The sequence below is a fragment of the Hyla sarda genome, chromosome 5 (assembly GCF_029499605.1).
Source record: "Hyla sarda isolate aHylSar1 chromosome 5, aHylSar1.hap1, whole genome shotgun sequence".
Classification (NCBI taxonomy): domain Eukaryota; kingdom Metazoa; phylum Chordata; class Amphibia; order Anura; family Hylidae; genus Hyla; species Hyla sarda.
Window position 1 is genome coordinate 137,430,482 of NC_079193.1, and position 27,444 is coordinate 137,457,925.

At 44.8% G+C, this 27,444-nt stretch overlaps 1 protein-coding gene across 5 annotated transcripts in view; it reads right to left on the bottom strand.

The window, feature by feature from the left end:
• Window positions 1-27,444, bottom strand: part of GOLGA4 (golgin A4) — a 168,740-nt gene that overhangs the window by 103,155 nt on the left and 38,141 nt on the right. For all 5 annotated transcript variants that reach the window (XM_056520352.1, XM_056520353.1, XM_056520350.1 and 2 more), the window contains 2 exons: window positions 17,903-17,950; window positions 15,080-15,136 (listed from right to left, as the gene is read on the bottom strand). In XM_056520352.1, the coding sequence (XP_056376327.1) occupies window positions 15,080-15,136; window positions 17,903-17,950 (105 nt within the window). The remainder of the gene's footprint in view (window positions 1-15,079; window positions 15,137-17,902; window positions 17,951-27,444) is intronic.

The following is a 27,444-nucleotide window of genomic DNA, read 5'->3' on the forward strand; positions in this document are numbered from 1 at the left end:
AGTGCTCCAGGAAGCCTCAGCAGTCTGGCGTGATGTAGCACGGATTACACGCATCAATGTAAATAAATAAATGTGAATAAGCATTTGCGTAAAACAGCGCAACCATGCATGCTACTCTGTTTACGTAACTCCTTACTTAGCTTACAGGGCTATGCCATTTGTGCTTTTCCCATTAAAGTCAATTGTACTTTTGAAAATTTTGTAACGTCCCCACTTCGGCTATGCCCACAGACAGGATTCAGGAAATTAGCTTGTCAGCTAGCTCAGCGGGCTCATCAGGACAAAGTCTTGCGGTCCGGTACAAAGGACAGCAGGAGGGCCCTTACCTGCCTCCTCACCGTCAGTTCAGTGCTCCAGGAAGCCTCAGCAGTCTGGCGTGATGTAGCACGGATTACACGCATCAATGTAAATAAATAAATGTGAATAAGCATTTGCGTAAAACAGCGCAACCATGCATGCTACTCTGTTTACGTAACTCCTTACTTAGCTTACAGGGCTATGCCATTTGTGCTTTTCCCATTAAAGTCAATTGTACTTTTGAAAATTTTGTAACGTCCCCACTTCGGCTATGCCCACAGACAGGATTCAGGAAATTAGCTTGTCAGCTAGCTCAGCGGGCTCATCAGGACAAAGTCTTGCGGTCCGGTACAAAGGACAGCAGGAGGGCCCTTACCTGCCTCCTCACCGTCAGTTCAGTGCTCCAGGAAGCCTCAGCAGTCTGGCGTGATGTAGCACGGATTACACGTTGTTTGGTTCAAAACCTAGAGAATCAGACTCCATCCTTTTAAGAATATATCAGACGGTGATACACAACTAGCACTAGGACCTGAAGAATTATAATGCTGAACTGGGAGAACGGTTATTTAACAGAGCAAGAAATGCAGTTTGTTAAATCTCATGACAGAAACAGATACAAAAAAAGGGTTATTTTAATCATTATTTTTTTGCACCTATGTAAATATGAAAAAAAGGGGGAGAGAGATATTGAACAGGTGACTGGAAAACGTGAAGCAACTACTCAATACAGTAGTGAATTCAAAGCAATCAGCAACATCATTAAAAAGAATATGCCGATTATACACACAGATCCTGAGTTTCGGACGGCATTGAAGGGGGGCATTAGGTGTGTATGCAGGAGAGCCCCAACTTTGGGCCAGACTTTATCCCCCAGCCTCTTCTCTACCTTTCCAAAAAAAGCCTCTACTTGGCTTAATTGCCAAGGTACATACAAATGTGGATCTAGAAAGTGTATTTGTTGTAATTACATGAACAATTCAGTGTCATTTACATCTACTAGCAACAATAAGATATTTAACATCAGACAATACATCAATTGCAACACAGCTGGAGTTGTATATCTGTTTACGTGCCGTGCCTGCAATGTGCAATATTAGAGTACGAAAACATCTATCAGATATTGCACATTTTCAGGCACGGCACGTATCAATGGTCAGCAAGCATTGTGCTGAGGTACATGGTGGAAATACCTCTAGTCTGGTGGTACAAGGTATCGAGAGGGTGGACAAACCACTGAGAGGTGGAAACCTGAGACAGAAGGTGTTGGATCGTGAAATATACTGGATTCTCACCCTTGAGACTAGGATACCGCTAGGTCTGAACAGGAGACTGGATACGATCTTGCACTATTAAATGAGTGGGTTGTTATGACCGTGGCACTATGACAATCCGAATACTATTATGTATGTCTTAGTTCATTCACGTTTTCCAGTCACCTGTTCAATATCTCTCTCCCCCTTTTTTTCATATTTACATAGGTGTAAAAAAAAATAATGATTAAAATAACCCTTTTTTTGTATCTGTTTCTGTCATGAGATTTAACAAACTGCATTTCTTGCTCTGTTAAATAACCGTTCTCCCAGTTCAGCATTATAATTCTTCAGGTCCTAGTGCTAGTTGTGTATCACCGTCTGATATATTCTTAAAAGGATGGAGTCTGGTTCTCTAGGTTTTGAACCAAACATATACAACTGGTGCATAAGATTTATTTTAACAATGTCTTCATTTTTTTATACAATGAATTTTGTTATAAATGTGATGAAATAAAGATTTGATACGTACGTTTTAACATTGTTTGTAATTATATGTGCAGGTGGGATGTCACATGATTCGGGGCTTAGCCCCGCCCGGGACACTACCACCCTGCATATATAAACGATCTAAGTGCTTGTAACATGTGTATGACTAAGGCCTTGCTGGCCGAAACGCGTCACGTTACCTGAGTGTCCGATGTTTCCCATGGCAACTATGCAATAAAGCAGCTCAGTTTTATACGTGTGTGCGCTGGACATTCTTCTTTTGCACATATGTTTATTTTATTTTTTTTACACTGTTTTATTTTTTATATGGGAAAAGGGGGGTGATTCAAACTTTTATTAGGGAAGGGGTTAAATGACCTTTATGAACACTTTTTTTTTACATTTGTTTTGCAGTGTTATAGGTCCCATAGGGACCTATAACACTGCACACACTGATCTTTTACACAGATCACAGGCGTGTATTAACACGCCTGTGATCAGTGTTATCGGCGCTTGACTGCTCCTGCCTGGATCTCAGGCACGGAGCAGTCATTCGCCGATCGGACACAGAGGAGGCAGGTAAGGGCCCTCCCGGTGTCCGGTCAGCTGTTCGGTCCCGAACAGCCCGACTAAGCAGCCGGGTCACTTTCACTTTCGCTTTAGAAGCGGCTTTGATCGCCGCTTCTAAAGGGTTAATACCGCACATCGCCGCGATCGGCGATGTGTGGTATTAGCCGCGGGTCCCGGCCGTTGATGAGCGCCGGGACTGACGCGATATGATGCAGGATCGCGGCCCGATCCCGCTTCATATCGCGGGAGCCAACGCAGGACGTAAATATACGTCCTGCGTCGTTAAGGGGTTAAAGGGGTATTCCAGGAAAAAACTTTTTTATATGTATATATCCACTGGCTCCAGAAAGTTAAACAGATTTGAAAATGACTTCTATTAAAAAAATCTTATTCCTTTCAGTACTTATGAGCTAGGTTGTTCTTTTCTGTCTAAGTGCTCTCTGATGACACCTGTCTCGGGAAACGCCCAGTTTAGAAGAGGTTTGCTATGGGGATTTGCTTCTAAACTAGGCATTTCCTGAGACAGGTGTCATCAGAGAGGACTTAGACAGAAAAGAGCAACCTTAACTTCAGAAGCTCATAAGTACTGAAAGGATTAATATTTTTTAATAGAAGTAATTTACAAATCTGTTTAACTTTCTGGAGCCAGTTGATTATATATATAAAAAGTTTTTTTCCTGGATAACCCCTTTAACCCCTTAAGGAGCCAGCCAATTTTCACTGTAGGACCCAGCCATTTTTTGAACATCTTTCACTTTAACCCCTTAAGGACACAGCCCATTTTCACCTCTAGGACGCAGCCCTTTTTTGCACATCTGACCACTGTCACTTTAAACATTAATAACTCTGGAATGCTTTTACTTATCAATCTGATTCCGAGATAGTTTTTTCGTGACATATTCTACTTTAACATAGTGGTAAATTTTTGTGGTAATTTGCATCCTTTCTTGGTGAAAAATCCCAAAATTTGATGAAAAAATTGAAAATTTTGCATTTTTCTAACTTTGAAGCTCTCTGCTTGTAAGGAAAATGGATATTCCAAATATTTTTTTTTTGGATTCACATATACAATATGTCTACTTTATATTTTCATCATAAAATTGACAAGTGTTTACTTTTGGAAGACACCAGAGGGCTTCAAAGTTCAGCAGCAATTTCACAATTTTTCACAAAATTTTCAAACTCGCTATTTTTCATGGACCAGTTCAGGTTTGAAGTGGATTTGAAGGGTCTTCATATTAGAAATACCCCATAAATGACCCCATTACAAAAACTGCACCCCCCAAAGTATTCAAAATGAAATTCAGTAAGTGTTTTTACCCTTTAGGTGTTTCACAGGAAAAGCAGCAAAGTGAAGGAGAAAATTCAAAATCTTCATTTTTTACACTTGCATGTTCTTGTAGACCCAATTTTTGAATTTTTACAAGGGGTAAAAGGATAAAATTTATAGCCCAATTTCTCTCGAGTAAGCACATACCTCATATGTCTATGTAAATTGTTCGGCGGGCGCAGTAGAGGGCTCAGAAGCGAAGGAGCGACAAGGGGATTTTGGAGAGTACGTTTTTCTGAAATGGTTTTTTGGGGGCATGTTGCATTTAGGAAGCCCCTATGGTGCCAAAACAGAAAAAAAAAAAACATGGCATACCATTTTGGAAACTAGACCCCTTGAGGAACGTAACAACGAATTAAGTGAGCCTTAATACCCCACAGGTGTTTCATGACTTTTGCATATGTAAAAAAAAAAAATAATAATTTCACTAAAATGTGTGTTTCCCCCCAAATTTCACATTTTTGCAAGGGTTAATAGCAGAAAATACCCCCCAAAATTTGTAACCCCATCTCTTCTGAGTATGGAGGTACCCCATAAGTTGACCTGAAGTGCATTACGGGCGAACTACAATGCTCAGAAGAGAAGGAGTCATATTTGGCTTTTTAAGAGCAAATTTTGCTCGGGGGGCATGTTGCATTTAGGAAGCCCCTATGGTGCCAGGACAGCAAAAAAAAACGACATGGCATACCATTTTGGAAACTAGACCCCTCGGGGAACGTAACAAGGGGTTAAGTGAACCTTAATACCCCACAGGTGTTTCACGACTTTTGCATATGTAAAAAAAAAATTTTTTTTTACCAAAAATGCTTGGTTTAGCAAAAATTTTACATTTTTAAAAAAGGTAATAGCAGAAAATACCCCCCAAAATTTGAAGCCCAATTTCTCCCGATTCAGAAAACACCCAATATGGGGATGAAAAGTGCTCTGCTGGCGCACTACAGGTCTCAGAAGAGAAGGAGTCACATTTGGCTTTTTGGAAGCAAATTTTGCTCTGGGGGAATGTTGCATTTAGGAAGCCCCTATGGTGCCAGGACAGCAAAAAAAAAAAAACGACATGGCATACCATTTTGGAAACTAGACCCCTCGGGGAATGTAACAAGGGGTTAAGTGAACCTTAATACCCCACAGGTGTTTCACGACTTTTGCATATGTAAAAAAAAATTTTTTTTTACACTAAAATGCTTGTTTTCCCCCAAATTTTACATTTTTACAAGGGATAATAGCAGAAAATACCCCCCAAAATTTGCAACCCCATCTCTTCTGAGTATGGAAATACCCAATAAGTGGACGTGAAGTGCACTGGGGGCGAACTACAATGCTCAGAAGAGAAGGAGCATCATTGAGCTTTTGGAGAGAGAATTTGGCCATGTGCATTTCCAAAGCCCCCCCGTGGTGCCAGAACAGTGGACCCCCCCACATGTGACCATATTTTTAAAACTACACCCCTCACGGAAGGTAATAAGGTGTGCAGGGAGAATTTACACCCCACTGGCATTTGACGGATCTTTGGAACAGTGGGCTGTGCAAATTAAAAATTTTATTTTTCATTTTCACAGACCCATGTTTCAAAGATCTGTCAGACACCTGTGGGGTGTAAATGCTCACTGTACCCCTTGTTACATTCCGTGAGGGGTGTAGTTTCCAAAATGGGGTCACATGTGGGTATTTATTGTTTTGCACTTATGTCAGAACCGCTGTAAAATCAGCCACCCCTGTGCAAATCACCAATTTAGACCTCAAATTTACATGGTGCACTCTCCCTTCTGAGCCTTGTTGTGCGTCCCCAGAACACTTTGCGCCCACATATGGGGTATCTCCGTCCTCAGGAGAAATTGCGTTACAAATTTTGGAGGCTTTTTTTCTTTTACCGCTTGTGAAATTTTAAAGTATGGGGCAACACCAGTATGTTAGTGTACAAAAATGTTTTTTTTTTTTTTTACACTAACATGCTGGTGTAGACCCCAACTTTACCTTTTCATAAGGGGTAAAAGGAGAAAAAGCCCCCCAAAATTTGTTAGGCAATTTCTCCCGAGTATGGCGATACCCCATATGTGGCCCTTAACTGTTGCCTTGAAATACGACAGGGCTCCAAAGTGAGAGCGCCATGTGCATTTGAGGCCTAAATTAGGGATTTGCATAGGGGTGGACATAGGGGTATTCTACACCAGTGATTCCCAAACAGGGTGCCTCCAGCTGTTGCTAAACTCCCAGCATGCTTGGACAGTCAATGGCTGTCCGGAAATGCTGGGAGTTTTTGTTTTGCAACAGCTGGAGGCTCCGTTTTGGAAACACTGCTGTAGGATACGTTTTTCATTTTTATTGGGGGGGGAAGGGGTGGTGGGGGGGGGGGCAGTGTACGTGTGTATATGTAGTGTTTTACTCTTTATTTTATGTTAGTGTAGTGTAGTGTTTTTAGGTTACATTCACACTGACGGCGGATTACACTGAGTCTCCCGCTAGGAGTTTGAGCTGCGGCTGCTGCAGCTCAAACTTGAAGCAGGGAACTCACTGTAATCCGCCGCCAGTGTGAATGTAACCTGTACATTTACATGGGAGGGGGGGGCAAAACTACAACTCACAGCATGCACTGACAGAACGTGCATGCTGGGAGTTGTAGTTTTGCAACAGCTGGAGGCACACTGGTTGGAAAATACTGAGTTAGGTAATAGAACCTATTACCTAACTCGGTATTTCCCAACCAGTGTGCCTCCAGCTGTTGCAGAACTACAACTCTCAGCATGTACTGATTGCCAAAGGGAATGCTGGGAGATGTAGTTATGCAACAGCTGGAGGCACGCAAGTACAACTCCCAGCATGCCGAGACAGCCATTTGCTGTTCCTGAATGCTGGGAGTTGTAGTTTTGCAAGATTTAGAGGGGTTCAGTATGGAGATCACTGACAGTCTCTAAACTGTGGCCCTCCAGATGTTGCAAAACTACAAATCTCAGCATGCTAAGACAGCAAACTGCTGTCTGGGCATGCTGGGAGTTGTAGTTTTGTAACATCTGGAGGGCTACAGTTTAGAGACCACTGTCAGTGATCTCTAGCCTGAACCCCTCTAAATCTTGCAAAACTACAACTCCCAGCATGCCAACACAGCAAACAGCTGTCAAGGCATGGTGGGAGTTGTAGTTTTGCAACATCTGGAGGGCGACAGTTTAGAGACCACTCTCTAAACTGTCGCCCTGCAGATGTTGCTAGGCAACAGACTCCTGGACACGCGGCGTCATACTCACCTCCACCACCGCCATGATCACAGCCGCCGCCGGGTAAGTGATCGCCGCTGCCGCCGCCGCTACTACACGGTTCCCCCCGCTGTGCCCGGACACCGATGGGTGGGCATAGCGGGGGGAACCGAACTTTAACCCCCCCGCCCCCAGTCTGCTATTGGTCGGTCGCTCGGCCGATCAATAGCAGGGATAGGAGGGGTGGCAACCCTGCCACCTCACTCCTATCTCTTCAAGGGGGATCGAGGGTGTCTTGGACACCCCCGATCCCCCTTATTTTATCGCGGAGCCGCCGTTGATGGGCAGAGGGAGAGCGCTCCCCCTGCAAACACCATAGATGCCGTGATCAGAACTGATCACGGCATCTATGGGGTTACTGCTGCCGGGACCGGCGCGATCGCGGCCCCGGCAGCTGCGGTGGGACTCCAGCTGAGTCCCACCCGCGATCTCCTGCGCTGCCCGCGGCAGAGCAGGAGATCGCTTGGACGTATGCATACGTCCATTTGCGCGAACGTGTAATTCGCCTGGACGTATGCATACGTCCAATAGCGGGAAGGGGTTAAGCATTAATAACTCTGGGATGCTTTTACCTTTCATTCTGATTCCGAGATTGTTTTTTCGTGACATATTCTACTTTATGTTAGTGGTAACATTTTGTTGATACTTGCATCGTTTCTTGGTGAAAAATTCCCAAATTTGATGAAAAAATGTAAAAATGTTTTAATTTTTTTACTTTGAAGTTCTCTGCTTATAAGGAAAATGAATATTCCAAATACATTATATATTGATTCACATATAAAACATGTCTACTTTATGATTGCATCATAACGTTGACATGTTTTTACTTTTGGAAGAGATCAGAGGGCTTCAAAGTTCAGCAGCAATTTTCCAATTTTTCACAAAGTCAAAATTTTTCAGGGACCAGTTCTGTTTTGAAGTGGATTTGAAGGGCCTTCATATTAGAAATACCCCACAAATGACCCCATTATAAAAACTGCACCCCTCAAAGTATTAAAAATGACATTCAAAAGGTTTGTTAACCCTTTAGGTGTTTCACAGGAATAGCAGCAAATTGAAGGAGAAAATTCAAAATCTTCATTTTTTACACTGGCATGTTCTTGTAGACCCAGTTTTTGAATTTTTACCAGGGGTAAAAGGAGAGAAATCTTCCTAAAATGTGTAACCCAATTTCTCTCGAGTAAGGAAATACCTCACATGTGTATGTCAAGTGTTCGGCGGGCGCAGTAGAGGGCTCAAAGGGAAGGAGCGACAATGGGATTTTGGAGAGTGAGTTTTTCTGAAATGGTTTTTGTGGGGCATGTCGCATTTAGGAAGCCCCTATGGTGCCAGAACAGCAAAAAAAAAAAAAACACATGGCATATAATTTTGGAAACTACACCCCTCAAGGCACGTAACAAGGGGCCCAGTGAGCCTTAACACCCTACAGGTGTTTCATGACTTTTTGTTTAAGTTGGATGTGTAAATGATTTATTTATTTTTTTTCCACTAAAATGCTAGTTTTCCCCCAAATTTTAAATTTTTACAAGGGATAATAGGATAAAATGCCCCCCAAAATGTGTTACCCCATCTCTTCTGAGTATGGAAATACCCCAAGTGTGGACGTCAAGTGTTCTGCTGGCGAACTACAATGCTCAGAAGAGAAGGAGTCACATTTGGCTTTTGAAAAGCAAATTTAGGCTAGGTTTCCACTTGGTTTTTTTTCTGGCAGTTTTTGGAAAACTGCCACTGCAGTTTTTGAGCCAAAGTCAGAAGTGGATCCATAAGGGAGGAGAAGTATAAGTCTTTCCTATATATGTCCTATTCCTTTTGAATACACTTCTGGTTTTGGCTCAAAAACTGCAGTGGCAGTTTTCCAAAAACTGCCAGAAAAAAAAACAAGTGGAAACCTAGCCTTAGGAAGCCCCTATGGTGCCAGAACAGCAAAAAAAAAACAACACAAGGCATACTATTTTAGAAACTACACCCCTCAAGGAACACAACAAGGGGTACAGTGAGCCTTTTTTCACCTCATAGGTGTGACAACTTTTTGCTAAAGTCGGACGTGTAAATGAAAAAATTTTTTTCTCACTAAAATGCTGTTTTTTCCCCACATTTTACATTTTTACAAGGGGTAATAAGAGAAAATGACCCCCAAAACTTGTAACCCCATTTCTGCTGGCGCACTACAATGCTCAGAAGAGAAGGAGCTTTTGAAGACAGAATTTGGTTGGAATAGAAGTCGGGGGCCATGTGCGTTTACAAAGCCCCCCCCCCCCGTGGTGCCAGAACAGTGGATCCCCCCCACGTGACCCGATTTTGTAAACGACACCCCAACAAAGCCCCCATAGAGCAAGAACAATGGACCCCCACCCCCACATATGACCCCATTTTGGAAACTACACCCCTCATGTAATGTAATAAGGGGTACAGTGAGTATTTACACCCCACTGGCGTTTGACAGATCTTTGGAACATTTTCATGGACCACTGTTCCAAAAATCTGTCAGACACCTGTGGGACGTAAATGCTCACTGTACCCCTTATTACATTACATGAGGGGTGTAGTTTCCAAAATGGGGTCATATGTGGGGGGGGGGGGGTCCATTGTTCTGGTTTTATGGGGGCTTTGTAAACACACGTAGCCTTCAATTCCGGACAAATTTTATCTTCAAAATCCCAATGGCGCTCCCTCTCTTCTGAGCATTGTAGTTCGCCCGCCGAGCACTTTACATCCAAATATGGGGTATTTTCTTACTCAGAAGAAATGGGGTTACAAATTTGGGGGGGGGGGGGGGGCTTTTTTTCCTATTTTTCCTTGTGAAAATGAAAAATTTTGGGTAACACCAGCATTTTAGTGAAAACATTTTTTTTTTTTTTCATTTTTCCATCCAAATTTAATGAAAATTCGTCAAACACCTGTGGGGTGTTAAGGCTCACTATACCCCTTGTTACATTCCATGAGGGATGTAGTCTCCAATATGGGGTCACGTGTGGGTATTTTTTTGTGTTTATGGCAGAACCGCTGTAAAATCAGCCACCCCTGTGCAAATCACCAATTTAGGCTTCAAATGTACATGGTGCGCTCTCACTTCTGAGCCTTGTTGTGTGCCCCCCGAGAATTTTACGCCCACATCTGGGGTATTTCCGTACTCAGGAGAAATTGCGTTACTAATTTTGTTTTTTGTTTTTTCCTTTTACTGCTTGTGAAAATAAAAAGTATGGGGCAACACCAGCAAGTCGGTGTAAAAAAAAAATGTTAAAAAAAATTTACACTAACAGGCTGGTGTAGCCCCCAACTTTTCCTTTTCATAAGGGGTAAAAGGAGAAAAAGCCCCCCAAAATTTGTAACGCAATTTCTCCTGAGTACGGAGATACCCCATATGTGGCCCTAAACTGTTTTCTTGAAATACGACAGGGCTCTGATGTGAGAGAGCGCCATGCGCATATGAAGACAAAATAGGGGTGGACATAGCTGCATTCTACGCCAGTGATTCCCAAACAGGGCGTCTCCAGCTGTTGCTAAACTCCCAGCATGCCTGGACAGTCAGTGGCTGTCCGGAAATGCTGGGAGTTGTTTTGCGACAGCTGGAGGCTCCGTTTTGGAAACACTGCTGTACAATACATTTTTCATTTTTATTGGGGGGGGGGGGGGGGGGGCGGAGACAGTGTAAGGGGGTGTTTATGTAGTGTTTTACCCTTTATTATGTGTCAGTGTAGTGTTTTTAGGGTACATTGACACGGGCGCAGTTTTACAGTGAGCTTCCGGCTAGAAATTTGCGCCGCAGCTCATACTTTAAGCAGGAAACTTACTGTAAACCTGCCCGTGTGAATGTACCCTGTACGTTCACATGGAGGGTCAAACCTCCAGCTGTTTCAAAACTACAACTCCCAGCATGTACTGACAGACCGTGCATGCTGGGAGTTGTAGTTTTGCAACAGCTGGAGGCACACTGGTTGGAAAACCTTCAGTTGGGTTCTGTTACCTAACTCAGTATTTTCCAACCAGTGTGCCTATAGCTGTTGAAAAACTACAACTCCCAGCATGTACTGATCGCCGAAGGGCATGCTGGGAGATCTAGTTATGCAACAGCTAGAGGTACGCAACTACAACTCCCAACATGCCGAGACAGCTGTTTGCTGTCAGTGCATGCTGGGATTTGCAGTTTTGCAACATCTGGAGGGCTACAGATAGAGACCACTGCACTGTGATCTCCAAACTGTGGACCTCCAGATGTTGCAAAACTACAAATCCCAGCATGCACAGACAGCAAACTGCTGTGTGGGCATGCTAGGAGTTGTAGTTTTGCAAGATCTAGAGTGCTACAGTATAGAGATCACTGTGCAGTGGTCTCTAAACTGTAGACCTCCAGCTTTTGCAAAACTGCAAATCCCAGCATGCCCAGCAGCTGTCTGGGCATGCTGGGAGTTGTAGTTTTGCAACATCTGGAGCGCTACAGTCTCAGACTGTAGCCCTCTAGATGTTGCTAGGCAACTTACCAGCTTCCGTTGGATCCAGGGAGCCGTCCTCTTCTGCCAAACAACATCGCCGCCCGCGCCGATCAACGCCGCCGATCCCGTCCCGCAGCTTCCACCGATGGGTAAGTGGATCTTCGGCGTTTGGTCCCCTTTGGTTCCTTGTTCCCCAGTTCTGACCCGGAATCGGCGCAAATCGCAAGTGTGAATTCACTTGCGATTTGCGCAGATCGCCGACATGGGGGGGGGTCTGATGACCCCCCTGGGCATTGGCACAGCGCGCGGCGGGGACCTAAATTCCCACGGCCGGTCTGGTACGCCCTGGGTCCTTAAGACCCAGGTACAGAAGGCGTATCCATACGCCCTAGGTCCTGTACAGGTTAACAACGAAGGACGTAAATGTACGTCCTGGTGAGTTGGTACTTAACGCACCAGGACGTACATTTACGTCCTAAGCATAACCGCGGGCATCGGAGCGATGCTCGGATCATGCGCGGCAGGTCCTGGCTGTTGATCGCAGCCAGGATCCCGCCGGTAATGGCGGAAACCCGCAATCCAGCGGATGTCCGCCATTAACCCCTCAGATGCCGTGATCAATACAGATCACGGCATCTGCAGCATCACGGTCACTTAAATGGATGATCGCATCGCCCGCAGCGCTGCCGCGGCGATCCGATCATCCAGAACGGCAGACGGAGGTCCCCTCACCTGCCTCCGCTGCCTTCCGGGAGTCTTCTGCTCTGATCTGCCTTCCCGCAGACCAGAGCAGAAGATGACCGATAGCACTGAACAGGATAAGCAATCGAATGATTGCTATAAATAGTACCCTATGGGGACTATTAAAGTGTAAAAATAAAAGTTAAAAAAATAAAGTAAAACATTTTTTATAAACTCCCCTCTCCAATAAAAACGTAAATTGTCCCATTTTCCCTATTTCACCCCCAAAAAGTGTTAAAAAAATATTTTATATACATATTTGGTATCGCCGCGTGCGTAAATATCTGAACTATTAAAATGTTAATGATACCGTACGGTGAACAGCGTGAACGTAAAAAAAAAAGAAGTCCAAAATAGCTGCTTTTTTATAACATTTTATTAAAAATTTAAATAAAAAAGGTATTAAAAGTTTTATATAAGCAAATATGGTATCAATAAAAAGTACAGATCACGGCGCAAAAGTGAGCCCTCATACCGCCACTTATACGGAAAAATGAAAAAAAGTTATGGGTCTTCAAAATAGGGGGATTTTAAACGTACTAATTTGTTAAAAAAAAAGTTTGTGATTTTTTTTTTAAGCGCAACAGTAATAGAAAAGTATTCAGGTAGAAGAAACAGACATGAACGCACATCTACAATCTTGTATAATGATCTAATTGCTTCTCAGCATAATATCAAAAACTAACAGGTTGTTAGTATAAATTTTCGATCAAAAAGTACCAAGCCCACTCGCCACGTCAAGGCCACCTATTTAGAGTGGGTCCCTAACGTCCCTAGCATAAAATGGCGTAGCACTGGGCGGCGACCACCACCTCCGGGACACCAGTGCCCACGGGGGGGGGGGGGGGGGGGGGGCGGGGGTAACGACCCACTGGCAGAGCGGCCCCAATGCCACTCAAACCACCCCCCCACAGACATGGCGCCACGGCAGCAACGGACGCCGCACAGCACCACACCAGTGTGAACAGGATGCAAAAGCTCACTTAACTTGCTCTCCCAGTCAGACTGGGAGGCTGCTAGGAAAGAAATGGCCCTAGTGTAGCTAACTACTACTTATATAGGGTTGGGCTGAGGGGGTGGGGAAGAGTGCAGACACATGTTTAAAAAAAAAAAAAGGAGGAGATAGAAAACACAACGTAAATTCAGGTAGAAGAAACAGACATGGTCGCAAATCTACAATCTCATTGGCATTGGGGCCGCTCTGGCAGTGGGTTGTTTCCCCCTCCCTACCCCCCCCCCCCCCCCCCCCCCCGTGGGCACTGGTGTCGCGGCGGTGGTGGTCGCTGCCCAGTGCTACGCCATTTTATGCTAGGGACATTAGGGACCCACTCTAAATAGGTGGCCTTGACGTGGCGAGTGGGCTTGTACTTTTTGATCAAAAATGTATACTAACAACCTGTTAGTTTTTGATATTATGCTGAGAAGCAATCAGATCATTATACAAGATTGTAGATGTGCGACCATGTCTGTTTCTTCTACCTTAATTTGTAATAGAAAAGTATGTTTTCATGGGTATCATTTTAATCCTATTGACCCAAAGAATAAAGAACACGTAATTTTTACTGTAAATTGTACGGCATGAAAACGAAACCTTCCAAAATTAGCAAAATTGCGGTTTTCAAAAGAACACAAATAGTATTCTTTTGGTTGCGCCATGCATTTTATGGTAAAGTGAGTGATGGCATCACAACGGACAACTGGTCGCGCAAAAAACAAGCCCTCATACTAGTCTGTGGATGAAAATATAAAAGAGTTATGATTTTTTGAAGGCGAGGAGGAAAAATCGAAAAACTTAAAAATAAAATTGTCTGCGTCCTTAAGGCCCAAATGGGCTGCGTCCTTAAGGGGTTAATGAAGGTGTATGCCAAAAGGCGGAGGTGGACATTTATCAATATGTGTCTGTGTGCCACTTCACAGACTTTTTTTTTTTTTGCTGCTGTGTTTTTGGCTTTTGTGCGCCAAATATCTTAAGACGCAAGATTTTGATACATTTTGAACAAATGAAAAATCACCTTAAAACTTGCTGTAGGATGTCATTTTGTAAGGCAAGGCAGAGGTGGTATACATTGTGTTTTTTTTTTGTTTTTTTTTAATTTGCGCAATATTTTTGCATCTAAAAAGAAAAAGCAGTTGATAAATCTTATCCACTGCATAGTCAAAGATGTATCTTTATCCACTGTATAGCCAAAGAAGTATATTTTGAAATTGCGCCAGATTTCAGGCTATAAAATGTCAGGAAGGCAATGATAAATGTTCCCACAGTGCTTTTTTTCCCAGATGCCCAATAATTAAGCTTGACCATCTCTGTGGTAAATAAATACGAGTAAACAGCAGCACCTCCTGCAAAGACCTACTTTTTTCTTGTTATTATTAGCTTGTTGGTACACTACTCTACAGCCATTGAATGGGGTCAGTAGTGCAGCAGTCGGACACAAAGATAAACTTCCAATAGACTTGTGCCTATTCTTTAGCACAACCACCCCAGGTGAATGTACACATGTGGTGAGGTGGCTTGTTCACTGGAAGCCTTTACTCCCATAGGAATGAATGGAGCGCGTGTCGGCTGCAGCACAGGCTCCTCACTGAGCGCCGGGTCCCGTCCCAGTGATTACGGGGGGCCCCAGCGGTCGGACTGCCCGATCAGCTACTTATCCCCTATCTTGTGTATGGGGGATAAAATATTTTTTCACAGAGATCTTTAAGTAAAGGCAGAGGGTCAAAACATACCTCCCGTAGCTCTCCTATTCTTCTTAATGCCTTATCCTGGCTTTGGCTTAAAATTGACTGTAAAAACAAATATTACAAAAACAACGAATATAAGTAAGGTAAAGAAAGCGATACAAAATTAAAATAGATTGGTAGATGGATAATGAAAAATGTAAGATGGAAAATGCATACAAGTCAATAGAACCAGTTTTCTAATATTCATTAGCAGCTGGTAACATAGATTATTAAAGGGAACCTGTCATGAGATTTTACCATATATAACAAGTGGCGGGAGAGATTCCTGCCAGCAGCTTTGGTGAAGATTTGAAAGGTGTCCCATGTCAGCCCATAAGGAGTCCCCTGGGTGGGAGCCATTCTCTTCAATTCCCGTCTACTCAGGTTGTAATCACACTTCTCTCAGCCTTACTCAGCCTATGTCATCACTCTGCTCCATCTGCTTAGGCAGCAAAGCTGTGATGTAGGCTGTCAATTACGTTGAGGGGGTGTGATTACAGCCTGAGCAGACAGGACTAGAAGAGAATGGCTCTAACCCAGGGGGAACCTTTAAAACTTCATGTCTTCATATAAATGAGAGGTGATCTATAGAATATACATGCTGTAAGCACACATGTGGACACTCTTAGTAGTCAATGCAAACAGTTCTCAACATTTGTCCCAAATAGATCTCTTGGATAAAGCAGTGAAACACATCAGGGGTCTATAAAGTGGTCTATATTGTGTTAGTCTACATTTCTGATTATACCAGTCCTGAATGTTTGTTCATGTGCACATTTGTTACAAGTGTAGTCCTACCCTAGGGTTTTCATGTAATTGGGATTCTTTTACTTTTCAAAATACAAGTTGTCGATGTGCGACCATGTCTGTTTTCTCTACTTTCTTCTATCCCCTTTTTTTTTTGCTGTTCTTCCTTGGTCTGTACTCTACCCCTCCCCCCAGCCCTATATAAATGAGCAGGAAGCTGCTCTGGGCCCTTTCTTTTCTGGTAGCCTCCCAGTCTGACTGGGAGCACATGGTAAGTGAGCTTTTAAACCTTGTTCACACCGGTGTGGTGCTGTGCGGCGTCCATTGCTGCCGTGGCAGCATGTCTGTGGGAAGGCACGGCCCTGGGACTGGTTTGAGTGGCATTGGGGCTGCTCTGCCAGTGGGTCGTTCCCCCTGTGGGCACTGGTGTTGCGGCTGTGGTGGGGTGTTGCGGAGCCTGTACTTTTTGATGAATTTATGCTGAGAAGCAAGTAGATCAAAATACAAATTGTGGATGTGCGACCATGTCTGTTTTCTCTACTTGAACTTGCATTCTTTTACTTTTCCCTCTTTATATTTGGGATTGTTTGCATTGATTACTAATAGTGTCTGCACGTGTACTGACAGCATATATACTCTATAGAACACTCCTCTATTTCTGTTGTACATCATCATTACCCCCATGATTGGTCTTTTTTGTGTGTGTTCTTTTATGCTTTTATAAAGAATAAACTTATGGTTTTATATTCTCTATTAGTTTTTTCCTGTAATTAACGGAGTGGTGGTTTAAACTCAATGGGACTGCTGAAGATGGAGTGTTGCACCCAGCTAACTTTGGCAGTTCCATGGATTTTGAATGGAGTGATAGTGTGCTTGTTTGCCAGTCACTGAACTGAAACAGGGTTTAGGAGGCGGACACCACAAACGATTAGAGAGTCTGTCTGTGGTCATCCCTCCAATGATCAGACACTTAAAAATAATGTGTCATTAGATTCACGCTGCCCTACCTGAGAGCAGCATAAACTAGTGACCAAAACGCTAGAGTCTATTCACACATAAACAGCATAATGTACAGAATCTATTTAATGCGAAGGATTTGAAGCTGCAGATCTGAAGATGTGTTCAGTCATTTAGCTTGCATTGAACTCTGCAGCTTCAATTCTTGAGCAGGATAATGTACTTTATGTGTGAAGAGACCCTCAAGGTTCTTCAGCTGCAGGGTGTTGTAGTGTTTACATAGTGTTATGTCACATACTTTAAGATGGCTTCTTGCGGAGGTCCGTAAAAAGCACTTAAAGCATAATGCTGCATTCACACTATGTTTGCAGCCTATGGCTGCCGGATCTGGCTGGGAAATTTAAAAAACGGGAGCTCCCGTATTACAGCCGGATTGGCGGTGAAACCCATTCACTTTAAATGAGCCGACAAGAGTCAGATAGTGACTCCGGTTGGCTCATTATTGCCCCATATCAGGTTTTGTGACCAGACCTAAAACTGTAGTATACCAGTACGGTTAGGTCCGGACACAGGGCAAGAAAGCCATCTGGAGTCCCTATCTGACTCTGGTCAGCTCATTAAAGTGAATGAGAAGCTGCACGGGTACGGATGGAATACGGGAGCTCCCGGTTTTGAAATTTCCCAGCCAGACTGGGCAGCCGTAGGCTGCAAACGTACTGTGAATGCAGCCTAACTGTAATCACGCTCCAGGTGATCTCTGCTTAGATCTCCCGCAACTTCGTAGACCAAGACTACAGAAGTCCGGAAACAGAATTGTCTAAAGTTCTAACACTTGTATTAGACTTCAGGCAAATCCATATCCTGATGGTTGTAATTTCAGACTATGATGTTGCGGGAGATTTAAACAGATATCCTGCCACCAGAGTGCGATTGGACTTACCTTTCATGGACGCAGAACAGACACAAAACCTCTTATGGATAAACTATAAGATCCTCTGTCCTGAAGAGCGCTGATCACAAACCAACTATTACCCCATCATATGGTATTGTGTTACAGCAAGTCTACTGTTGCATTGTTAAACCATTAATTATCCTCTAACACATTACAAACAGATTAAATCTCACCTGTAGTTTTTCTTTGTCCCTCTGAACCGTTCTGTATGCTGTGACTATCTGTAATGCAAAATGACAACATAATGAATAAATCAGCTACCGAGTAACCTAATGTCTAAGACAACTGACAAAAACATGTGACTTATGTAGCAGGAGTATAGTCCTTTTAATGTGTGATGCCCCCTTCTGCTCCAAACTATGGGGGAGATCAATCAAAATATCTGTGTGCAACCACTTTACAGACTTTTTTTGGGCTTCCTTGTGCCAAATTTATCAAAAACGGTGAAAAATTTTGAAAAATTTTGCACAAATAAAAAAATCACCTCAGAAGTTGCTGTAGGAGGACATTTTTCTAAGGCAAGGCAGAGGTGATATGAATGTGCATTTTTTTAAGTTTTTTTTTTGAACATTTGCGCATTATTTTTGCGCCTTTAAAAAAAAAAAAGTTAATAAATCTTGTCCAATGCATAGTGAAGAATCAAGAACTGTATTTCATAGTCACTTTTACCAACATTGTCTACTTTGAAATTGCGCCAAATTTTTGCACAAAAACTCCAAATTACAGCCAATAAAATTTCAGAAAAGCAATGACATTTCCCCCCTATGTCCTCCTATAATGATATCTATTAAATAGCAACACTTGACTGGAGGGACCAGGGATCTTAGTCTCTTAACAGAAAGAAGTATTATGATCACGAACAATAGAAATCGTTGCCTAGGACACATTTTAATTAAGTTTCTCGGTCGCTCTTCATATGGGACACCTTACTGATGGGTATATGCTCTTGCCACTAGGAAAAAAAAGTTGTCTCCTCCCTGGCAGAATATACCCGCCCACCTGCAGTGAGGTAATTAGTTTTAGCTAGTGTCAGCAGGAGGCAAGACACAGGTCTGGGAGCTTCCCAGACCTTGTGTTTTTTTATTTTATTATTTTCTAGTAAGGTTCATTACTCCTTTTTGTTTCCCTTTTTCAGGTGGGGGTTCAGGACACAGGACATTAATGAATGCACCGTTAACCCCTTCCCACCAACGGCCAGCGCCTAGGGTTGCACCTAGGGTCCAGGTCCCCCTATTTTCCCTGCTCGTCCTGTCTGTTGCAGCATGACATGATGCAGGTGACTTAAAAGCTGGCTGAAGACATCTTGAGGTGAGTGTGGGGGAGGGGGGGGGGGGGGGAGAGCTGTGTTTTGTGCATATTAGGTCCTGTGGAAGACAGCCGCCGGCATTTTGTAGCAGCTCCCTTCACAGGAGTTCTCGCTGGCTCACCTCTGAACAGCCTCGCTGTTCTTGTTTCCAGTATGATTTTCTTCCTGAGGGGTCTGCTCTGCGGGCGGGAGTCCAGGGCCCTGGTGGGGCACATGGCCACCCTTCTTACTGCCCTGAATCTGCGCTCCGGGAGGCCAGACTGCGCCTCCTCTACTTTATTAACTGGGGACTATGGCGGCATAGCTCCGCCCTTCTTCCCCTGGTCAGCGCACAAGCCGGGAGTCCATACAGCTCCTCCTCCCCGGCTCGCGCACTGCTGGAGTTTCTAGCGCCGCCCTCCTTCCCCGTTGCCGGGGCTCAGCGCGGGCGAAAGCGCCTTGGCTCCCGAGGCAGCAGCCTGGCAGGAGCTCTAGGTCCGGCCTGTTATTCTCTCCTACCGTCGCCGCTCTAGGGGCTTGCTGTCTGCTGGTCATAGTTGCTGCGGGCAGCACTTACAGGGTTGTGGCACCCTCTTGTGCCAATTCTGGTATTGCAATTTTAGTTTTATTGCAGCCTTAGCCGGCATTGTTGTTCCCTGTCGTGGAGCATATGAAAACCGTTGTGGCGGGTTGTTTCCAGGGATTCAAGTCCCCTTGGAACCTGCGGGTCATATTCCAGCAATATGTTCCCTTCTGCCACTGAGTGCCATACAATGGGCAAGTTCTTTTGCTCTCCTGCCAGACGCTCAGGTTTCTTTTAAGATTCCTCATCTGTCAGGTCTGCTGGCCAATCATCCGAGGGGTGTTTTTGGCATGTCATGCTTGGAATTCCCTTCTCCACAGGCTATCGCATCCGCGGTTAGTGCTACAGATCCCCTCATGCAGCGCACGACCCTCAGGGGAATATTCCTGCGTGGGCATGGATTAGACCTGATATTATGCCAGACTGTAGTCTCGGCCATTTCTCATTTCATGGCTTCCGCGTCCACGGCTCACACTCAGTACTCCACTGCTGGTGGGGTTGACGTATCTGCGGCTGGAGTCCGGTACCTCACTACTGTACGAGGTGCCGACGGGATGAATTGTTGTCTGCTATGGAAACCATACCAGTAAGCCAGACTGTGATCTGCATGGTTGACTACACCGCCTGTCATGCCTCAAACGGCTGAGGTATCTGCAGCTGGAGTTACGGTACCTCACTACTGGGTGAAGTGTCTGTTGGGGTGAACCGTTGTCTGCCATGGACCCACACCAGTCGGCCAAACAGTGGTCTGCATGGTTGCCTCCACCACCTGTCATACATCAAACGGCTGACGTATCTACGGCTACAGTTCCGGTACCCCCTACTGTGTTCAGTACACTTAGAACAGCGTGTCCCACGGACACTATACGGGATCTCAGAAATGCATTCCACGGCTCCTTTGACTCCCTATATCTCTCAGGGGGTGGGGTTTCTCGGCCTCCCCACCCTCCCATCTATGACAAAGGGGCACTGTTCCCTTTTCGCCACACGCCTGCGTGTTATTGTTCAGCCAGACTGTTGTCTACACTGTTCCCGCCGCCATCGGTCTCTGACCCATGGGCTGCCACGGACATAGCCAGGTTTCCCGTACCCCACAGATGGGTGGGGGATCTGAAGTAGGGTCCCTACAGGGACACGGGATTGGTACCAGTCGGACAATCCTTCGTCTGTGGGGGGTTTTCTACACCACCAGATCGCCCATTGGATAGGCCGCACTCTAGTACCCTGCTTTCTGTGGGAGGTTGAATGGAGTGACCCTGGGTGCTCAGGAATCCTACGCCTGCTGGCCAGATTGTTTTCCGCATGGTTTACTACTACGTCGGATCAACTACCATACCCCTTCATCCCGTGGACGGTAGTTCAGGTTACCCACTGCCACAGCGTAGTTTTGAGTGAGTCACCCCCTGTTGCACCATGAGCTTTATAAAATGCACCACAGACTGGTTTACAGGGTTATCTACTTGGCCAGGACTCTCTCCACATGCCTGCTACTCTGTCTACAGGCTTGTATCTCACTTCACTCTGTTTCCGTAGGCGGGACCCGGCGTGGCCACGGTCCCTTTGCCACATAGCCAGACTGTCTCTCCCTGGTGTTCTAATAAACCTGGTCACCTCCCCCGTTTCTGCCGATGATGCAGTCTGGTGTCTCTCTTCCAGGTGCGGTTCCGCAGAGTGTATACCTGTGAGTTCTTGGATCCCTTTCTATCTGTAAGTCACTCTGTGTCTGCTTTTTTCCTGCTCCACATTCATGCTTCATCGCCTGGGTCTGTGTCTGCAGCCTTGGTGTCTGGCACCATTAGGAAATGGGGTGTGGGCTTTTTTTCTGCAGGTTCCAGGGACTCTCTCAGTAACGGCAGCATCACTCTGTTCTCCTTTCTTAGGTTGCGATGTTGGTCTGCTAGAGGCATACCTCCCTTCCTGCTGGTCCCTTGGATGTCTGGGTTTTCTTTCGTGTCTGCAGTCCCGATACCCCTCTGCTATCTGGGGTACCCATGTCTGCGTTCCTATATATTCTAAGACCGCTCTGTAGGTGTAGAGCCCACCTTTTCCCTTTGTTTGGTGGGTTGAGCCTTGGGGCTTCTGGTGATTTTGTTTCTGCAGTTGTGAGCACTTCTGTTCTGACATGGGGCCTGCTGGGCGACAGTCAGTTCAGCCGCTCCCTAGGCCTCCATGTGTTTTTTCCGGAGACTGGCTCTCAACATGTCAATTTTTGCCCATCTCCAGTGTACAGGATTCCGATCCATTTTGGGACACAAGGTAGCCTGGGGGCTCCTTCCACCCAGTACTTGTCCCGTTGCTGTGGGGCAGCATCTCCTTGCTCCTACTGCGCCTGGTGCATTTTGCCAAACGTTTCGCAGACGTCTGCTTTCCTCACTCTTCAGGGGTTCATCTTCCAGGTGACTTTACGTCTTCAGTTTACCTGTCGGTCTCTCCGTTATCCGAGATACCCCCTCTCCCACCCCTTTTTCGGGGTGGTTACCACTCCTTCAGGGTCCATGTCCTCCCGGGTTGGAGGGCGTTTGGCCCATCCGCATTACAACAGTACAGAGATTGTCGCCTTCTTGGTGTTCATGGCGGGCCCCTGGGAGAGGGGTCTTTGGGTATGCAGCTGTGCAGGTCTTTGCTCTCATGCACCGGACATTTTCATAGAGTTCAGTCTTCTTTTTTTCCTGTGGATTCTTGTCTCTCTATATGACCCGGGTGTCTTGGGTCTATACAGAGGACAGCCCTTCCTTGGCATCCTAGTCCATCTCCTTGGACAGGAGATCTTCCGGGAGCTCAATTTCTGGGTCGAGTTTGTCACCGACCTGTGGTCTAGTACGCAGGCCTTGTGGACACGCGAGTTCGGGCTTGGGACTAATTCCTTTTTTCTGGTGGTTGTTTTTTCCCACCCTATGGGACTGCTTTGGTACGTCCCATCAGTAAGGTGTCCCCCAATGAAGAGCGACCAAGAAAAGGAGATTTTTTTGTACTCACCGTAAAATCTCTTTCTCGTAACCTTCATTGGAGGACACCGCACCCACCCATTTCTTCATTTTTTCCGGACTATTTTTTCCGTTTCTTGGGTTGTTTATCCGGGATTCCTTTCTAGGGTACTTCGGCACATATTTCTTTGTTGGCTTCTCCTACTGCTTTGTGACAAAGCGCATTACCTCACTGCAGGTGGGCAGGTATATCCTGCCAGGGAGGAGACGACTTTTTTTTTTCCTAGTGTCAGCGCCTCCTAGTGGCAAGAGCATATGCCCATCAGTAAGTTGTCCCCCAATGAAGGCTACGAGAAAGATTTTACAGTGAGTACAAAAAAATATTTTTTCATAAAAAAAATGTTTTTGGGGGGGGGGATGGGGTTGTTCATTTTTAGGCAGTGGACTTCACGGTAAAACTGAGTGTTGTGTGTTATTTTTATTCAGCGGGTCAATACGATAAAAAAAATGCACAGATTTTCTATTATAGTACCAGTTTTTAAAAAGTCAAACAAAAAAAATGAACATTAAAAATGCTTTAAACTGGCAAGTTCTGACCCTATAACTAAAATTTGTCCGTAAATGGGTCTGTACAATGTCGTTATTTTTTGACAATGTGTCATTGTTTAGATAAGTATTTTTGGATCGCTTTTATAACTTTTTTCTAATTTATGATGTCGTCAAAAATCTTACGTTTTGGCGGGTTTACTTTTTTTCTTTATTTTATGTTTACACTTAACACCACACAGAATCATAAACATTATGTTTTAATCCCTAGGGGACCGAGCCCATTTTGACCCTAAGGACCAGAGCATTTTTTGCAATTCTGACCACTGTCAATTTAAGCATTAATAACTCTGGGATGCTTTTACCTTTCATTCTGATTCCGAGAATGTTTTTTCGTGACATATTCTACTTTAACATAATTTTTCGTCGTTATTTGCATCCTTTTTTGGTGAAAAATCCCCAAACTTTGAAACTCTCTGCTTGTAAGGGAAATGGATATTCCAAATAAATTATATATAGATTCACAAATACAATATATCTACTTTATGTTGACATCATAAAGTTGACATGTTTTTACTTTTTGAAGACATTAGAGGGCTTCAAAAGTATAGCAGCAATGTTCAAAATTTTACATTATAGAAACTACACCCCTCAAAGTATTCAAAATGACATTCAGAAAGTTTGTTAACCCTTTAGGTGTTCACAAGAACAGCAGCAAAGTGGAGAAGAAAAATCTAAATCTGCATTTTTTACACTAATGTTCTTGTAGACCCATATTTTTTTATTTTTTCAAGGGTAAAAGGAGAAAAAGCCCCCCAAAATTTGTAACCCAATTTCTCTCTAGTAAGGAAATACCTCATATGTGGATGTAAAGTGCTTTGTGAGCGAACTAGAGGGCTCAGAAGAGAAGGAGCGACAATGGGATTTTAAAGAACTAATTTTGCTGAAATGGTTTTTGGGGGGCATGTCGCATGTAGGAAGGCCCCATGGTGCCAGAACAGCAAAAAACACCCCACATGGCATACTCTTTTGGAAACTACACCCCTCAAGGAAAGTAACAAGGGGTACAGGGAGCCTTAACACCCCACAGGTGTTTGACGAATTTTCAATAAAGTTGGACGTGAAAATGAAAATTTTTATTTTACTTACTAAAATGCTAATGTTACCCCAAATTTTTCATTTTCACAAGGGGTAATAGGTGAAAATGTCCCCCAAAATTTGAAACCCCATTTCTCTCAAGTAAGGAAATACCTCATATGAGGATGTAAAGTGATCTGCGGGTGCATTAGAGGGCTCAGAAGGGAGGGAGCGACATTTGGCTTTTGGAAAGCGAATTTTGCTGAAATGGTTTTTGGGGGGTATGTCTCATTTAGGAAGCCCCCATGGTGCCAGAACAGCGAAAAACACCCCACATGGCATACTATTTGGAAAACTTCACCCCTCAAGGAACGTAACAAGGGGTACAGTGAGCATTTACACCCCACTGGCGTTTGACAGATCTTTTTTAACAGTGGGCAGTGAAAATGAAAAATTACATTCTTCATTTTCACGGACCGCTGTTCCAAAAATCTGTCAGACACCTGTGGGGTGTTAAGGCTCACTATACCCCTTGTTACGTTCCGTGAGGGGGTAGTTTCCGAAATGGGGTCACATGTGGGTGTTTATTTTTTTGCGTTTATGTCAGAACCACTGTAACCAGCCGCCACCCCTGTGCAAATCACCAGTTTAGGCCTCAAATGTAAATAGCGCGCAATCACTCCTGAACCTTGTTGTGCGCCCGCAGAGCTTTTTACATCCACATATAGGGTATTTCCGTACTTGGGAGAAGGTTTTTTTCCCCCATTTACCTCTTATAAAAATGGGGCAACACCAGCATGTTGGTGTAAAAAATAAAATACTTTTACCCTTAACATGCTGGTGTAGACGCCAACTTTACATTTTCATAAGGGGTAAAAGGAGAAAAAGCCACCAAAAATTTGTAGCGCAATTTCTCACGAGTACAGAGATACCCCATATGTGGCCATAAACTGTTGCCTTGAAATACGACTGGGCTCTGAAGTGAGAGAGCGCCATGCGCATTTGAGGCCTAAATTAAGGATTTTCATGGGGTGGACCCGGATGCAAGCGTTACACTTGCCTCCGCCACCAAAAATACTGTATGTCAGTTTTCCCCAAACAGGGTGCCTCCAGCTGTTGCAAAACTCTCAACATGCCTGGACAGTCAATGATTGTCCGGCAATACTGGGAGTTATTTAGCAACAGCTGGAGGCTCCGTTTTGGAAAAACTGACGTACAAGACGTTTTTATTCTTATGGTAAGGGTGTAGTGTATATCTAGTGTTTTACTCTATTTAGGGTTAATGTAGTGTTTTTAGGGTACATTCACACGGGCAGAGGTTTACAGTGTGTTTCCAGCTGCAGTGTAAAAATTTGGCGCATCTCAAACTTGAAGCGGAAAACTTGCTGTAAACCCCTGCCCGTGTCAATGTACCCTGTACATTCACGTGGGAGAGTTCAAAACTACAACTCCCAAACTCCCAGCATACAGGTACGCCCTTGGTCCTTAAATACCAGGGAGCAAGGGCGAACCTGTACACCCTTCATCCCCAAGAGGTTAACCCCTTGGGGACGGAGCCCATTATGACCCTAAGGACGGGAGCATTTTTTAAAAATCTGATCCCTATCCCTTTAATTATAAATAACTCTGGGATGCTTTTACTTATAAATTTGATTCAGACATTGTTTTTTCGTGACATATTCTACATTATGTTAGTGGTAAATTTTTGGGAATTTCTTGATGAAAAGTTCCCCAAAATTCATTAAAAATCAGAAAATTTGTCATTTTTCTAACTTTGAAGCTCTCTGCTTATAAGGAAAAGGGACATGTCAAATAAATTACATATTGATCCACATATACAATATGTTACCGTATATACTTGAGTATAAGCCGGGTTTTTCAGCACGATTTTTCGTGCTGAAAACACCCCCCCTCTGCTTATACTCGAGTGAACTCTCCACCCGCAGTGGTCTTCAACCTGCGGACCTTCAGAGGTTTCAAAACTACAACTCCCAGCAAGCCCGGGCAGCCATCGGCTGTCCGGGCTTGCTGGGAGTTGTAGTTTTGAAACCTCCGGAGGTCCGCAGGTTGAAGACCACTGCGGCCTTCGACATCATCCAGCCCCCTCTCACCTCCTTTAGTTCTGTACAGTACTCACCTCCGCTCGGCGCTGGTCCGGTGCTGCAGGGCTGTCCGGAGAGGAGGTGGTCCGGTGGGATAGTGGTTCCGGGCTGCTATCTTCACCGGGGAGGCCTCTTCTAAGCGCTTCGGGCCCGGCCCCAGAATAGTCACGTTGCCTTGACAACGACGCAGAGGTACGTTCATTGCCAACGTACTTCTGCGTCATTGTCAAGGCAACGCCTCTATTTCGGGCCGGAAGCGCGGAGAAGAGGCGCCCCCGGTGAAGATAGCAGCCCGGAACCACTATCCCACCGGACCACCTCCTCTCCGGACAGTCCTGCAGCACCGGACCAGCGCCGAGCAGAGGTGAGTACTGTACAGAACTAAAGGGGGGTGAGAGGGGGCTGGATGATGTCGAAGGCCGCAGTGGTCTTCAACCTGCGGACCTCCGGAGGTTTCAAAACTACAACTCCCAGCAAGCCCGGACAGCCGATGGCTGCCCGGGCTTGCTGGGAGTTGTAGTTTTGAAACCTCTGGAGGTCCGCAGGTTGAAGAACACTGAGGGCGGATGATGAGAAGAGGATGATGAAGGGGGGGTGTGGGATGATGAAGGGGGGTGGGGATGATGACAAGGGGATGATGAAGGGGGGTGTGTGGGATGATTACAAGGGGATAATGAAGGGGGGTGGGGATGATGACAAGGGGATGATGAAGGGGGGTGGGGATGATGACAAGAGGATGATGAAGGGGGGTGTGGGATGATGAAGGGGGTGGGGATGATGAAGGGGGGTGTGTGGGATGATTACAAGGGGATGCTGAATCGGGGTGGGGATGATGACAAGGGGGGGATGTGTGGGATGATGACAAGGGGATGATGACAGGTGATGATGATGAGGGTCTGGATGATGACAGGCGGTGATGATGATGAGGATGTTAATGACGGGTCTGGATGATGACAGGGGGGGGGATGATGTATTTCCCACCCTAGGCTTATACTCGAGTCAATAACTTTTCCTGGGATTTTGGGTTGAAATTAGGGGTCTCGGCTTATACTCGAGTATATACGGTAACTTTATGTTGGCATCATAAAGTTGACATGTTTTTACTTTTTGAAGACATGAGAGGGCTTCAAAGTATAGCTGCAATTTTCCAATTTTTCACAAAAATTTTAAAATCAGACTTTTTCAGGGACCAGATAAG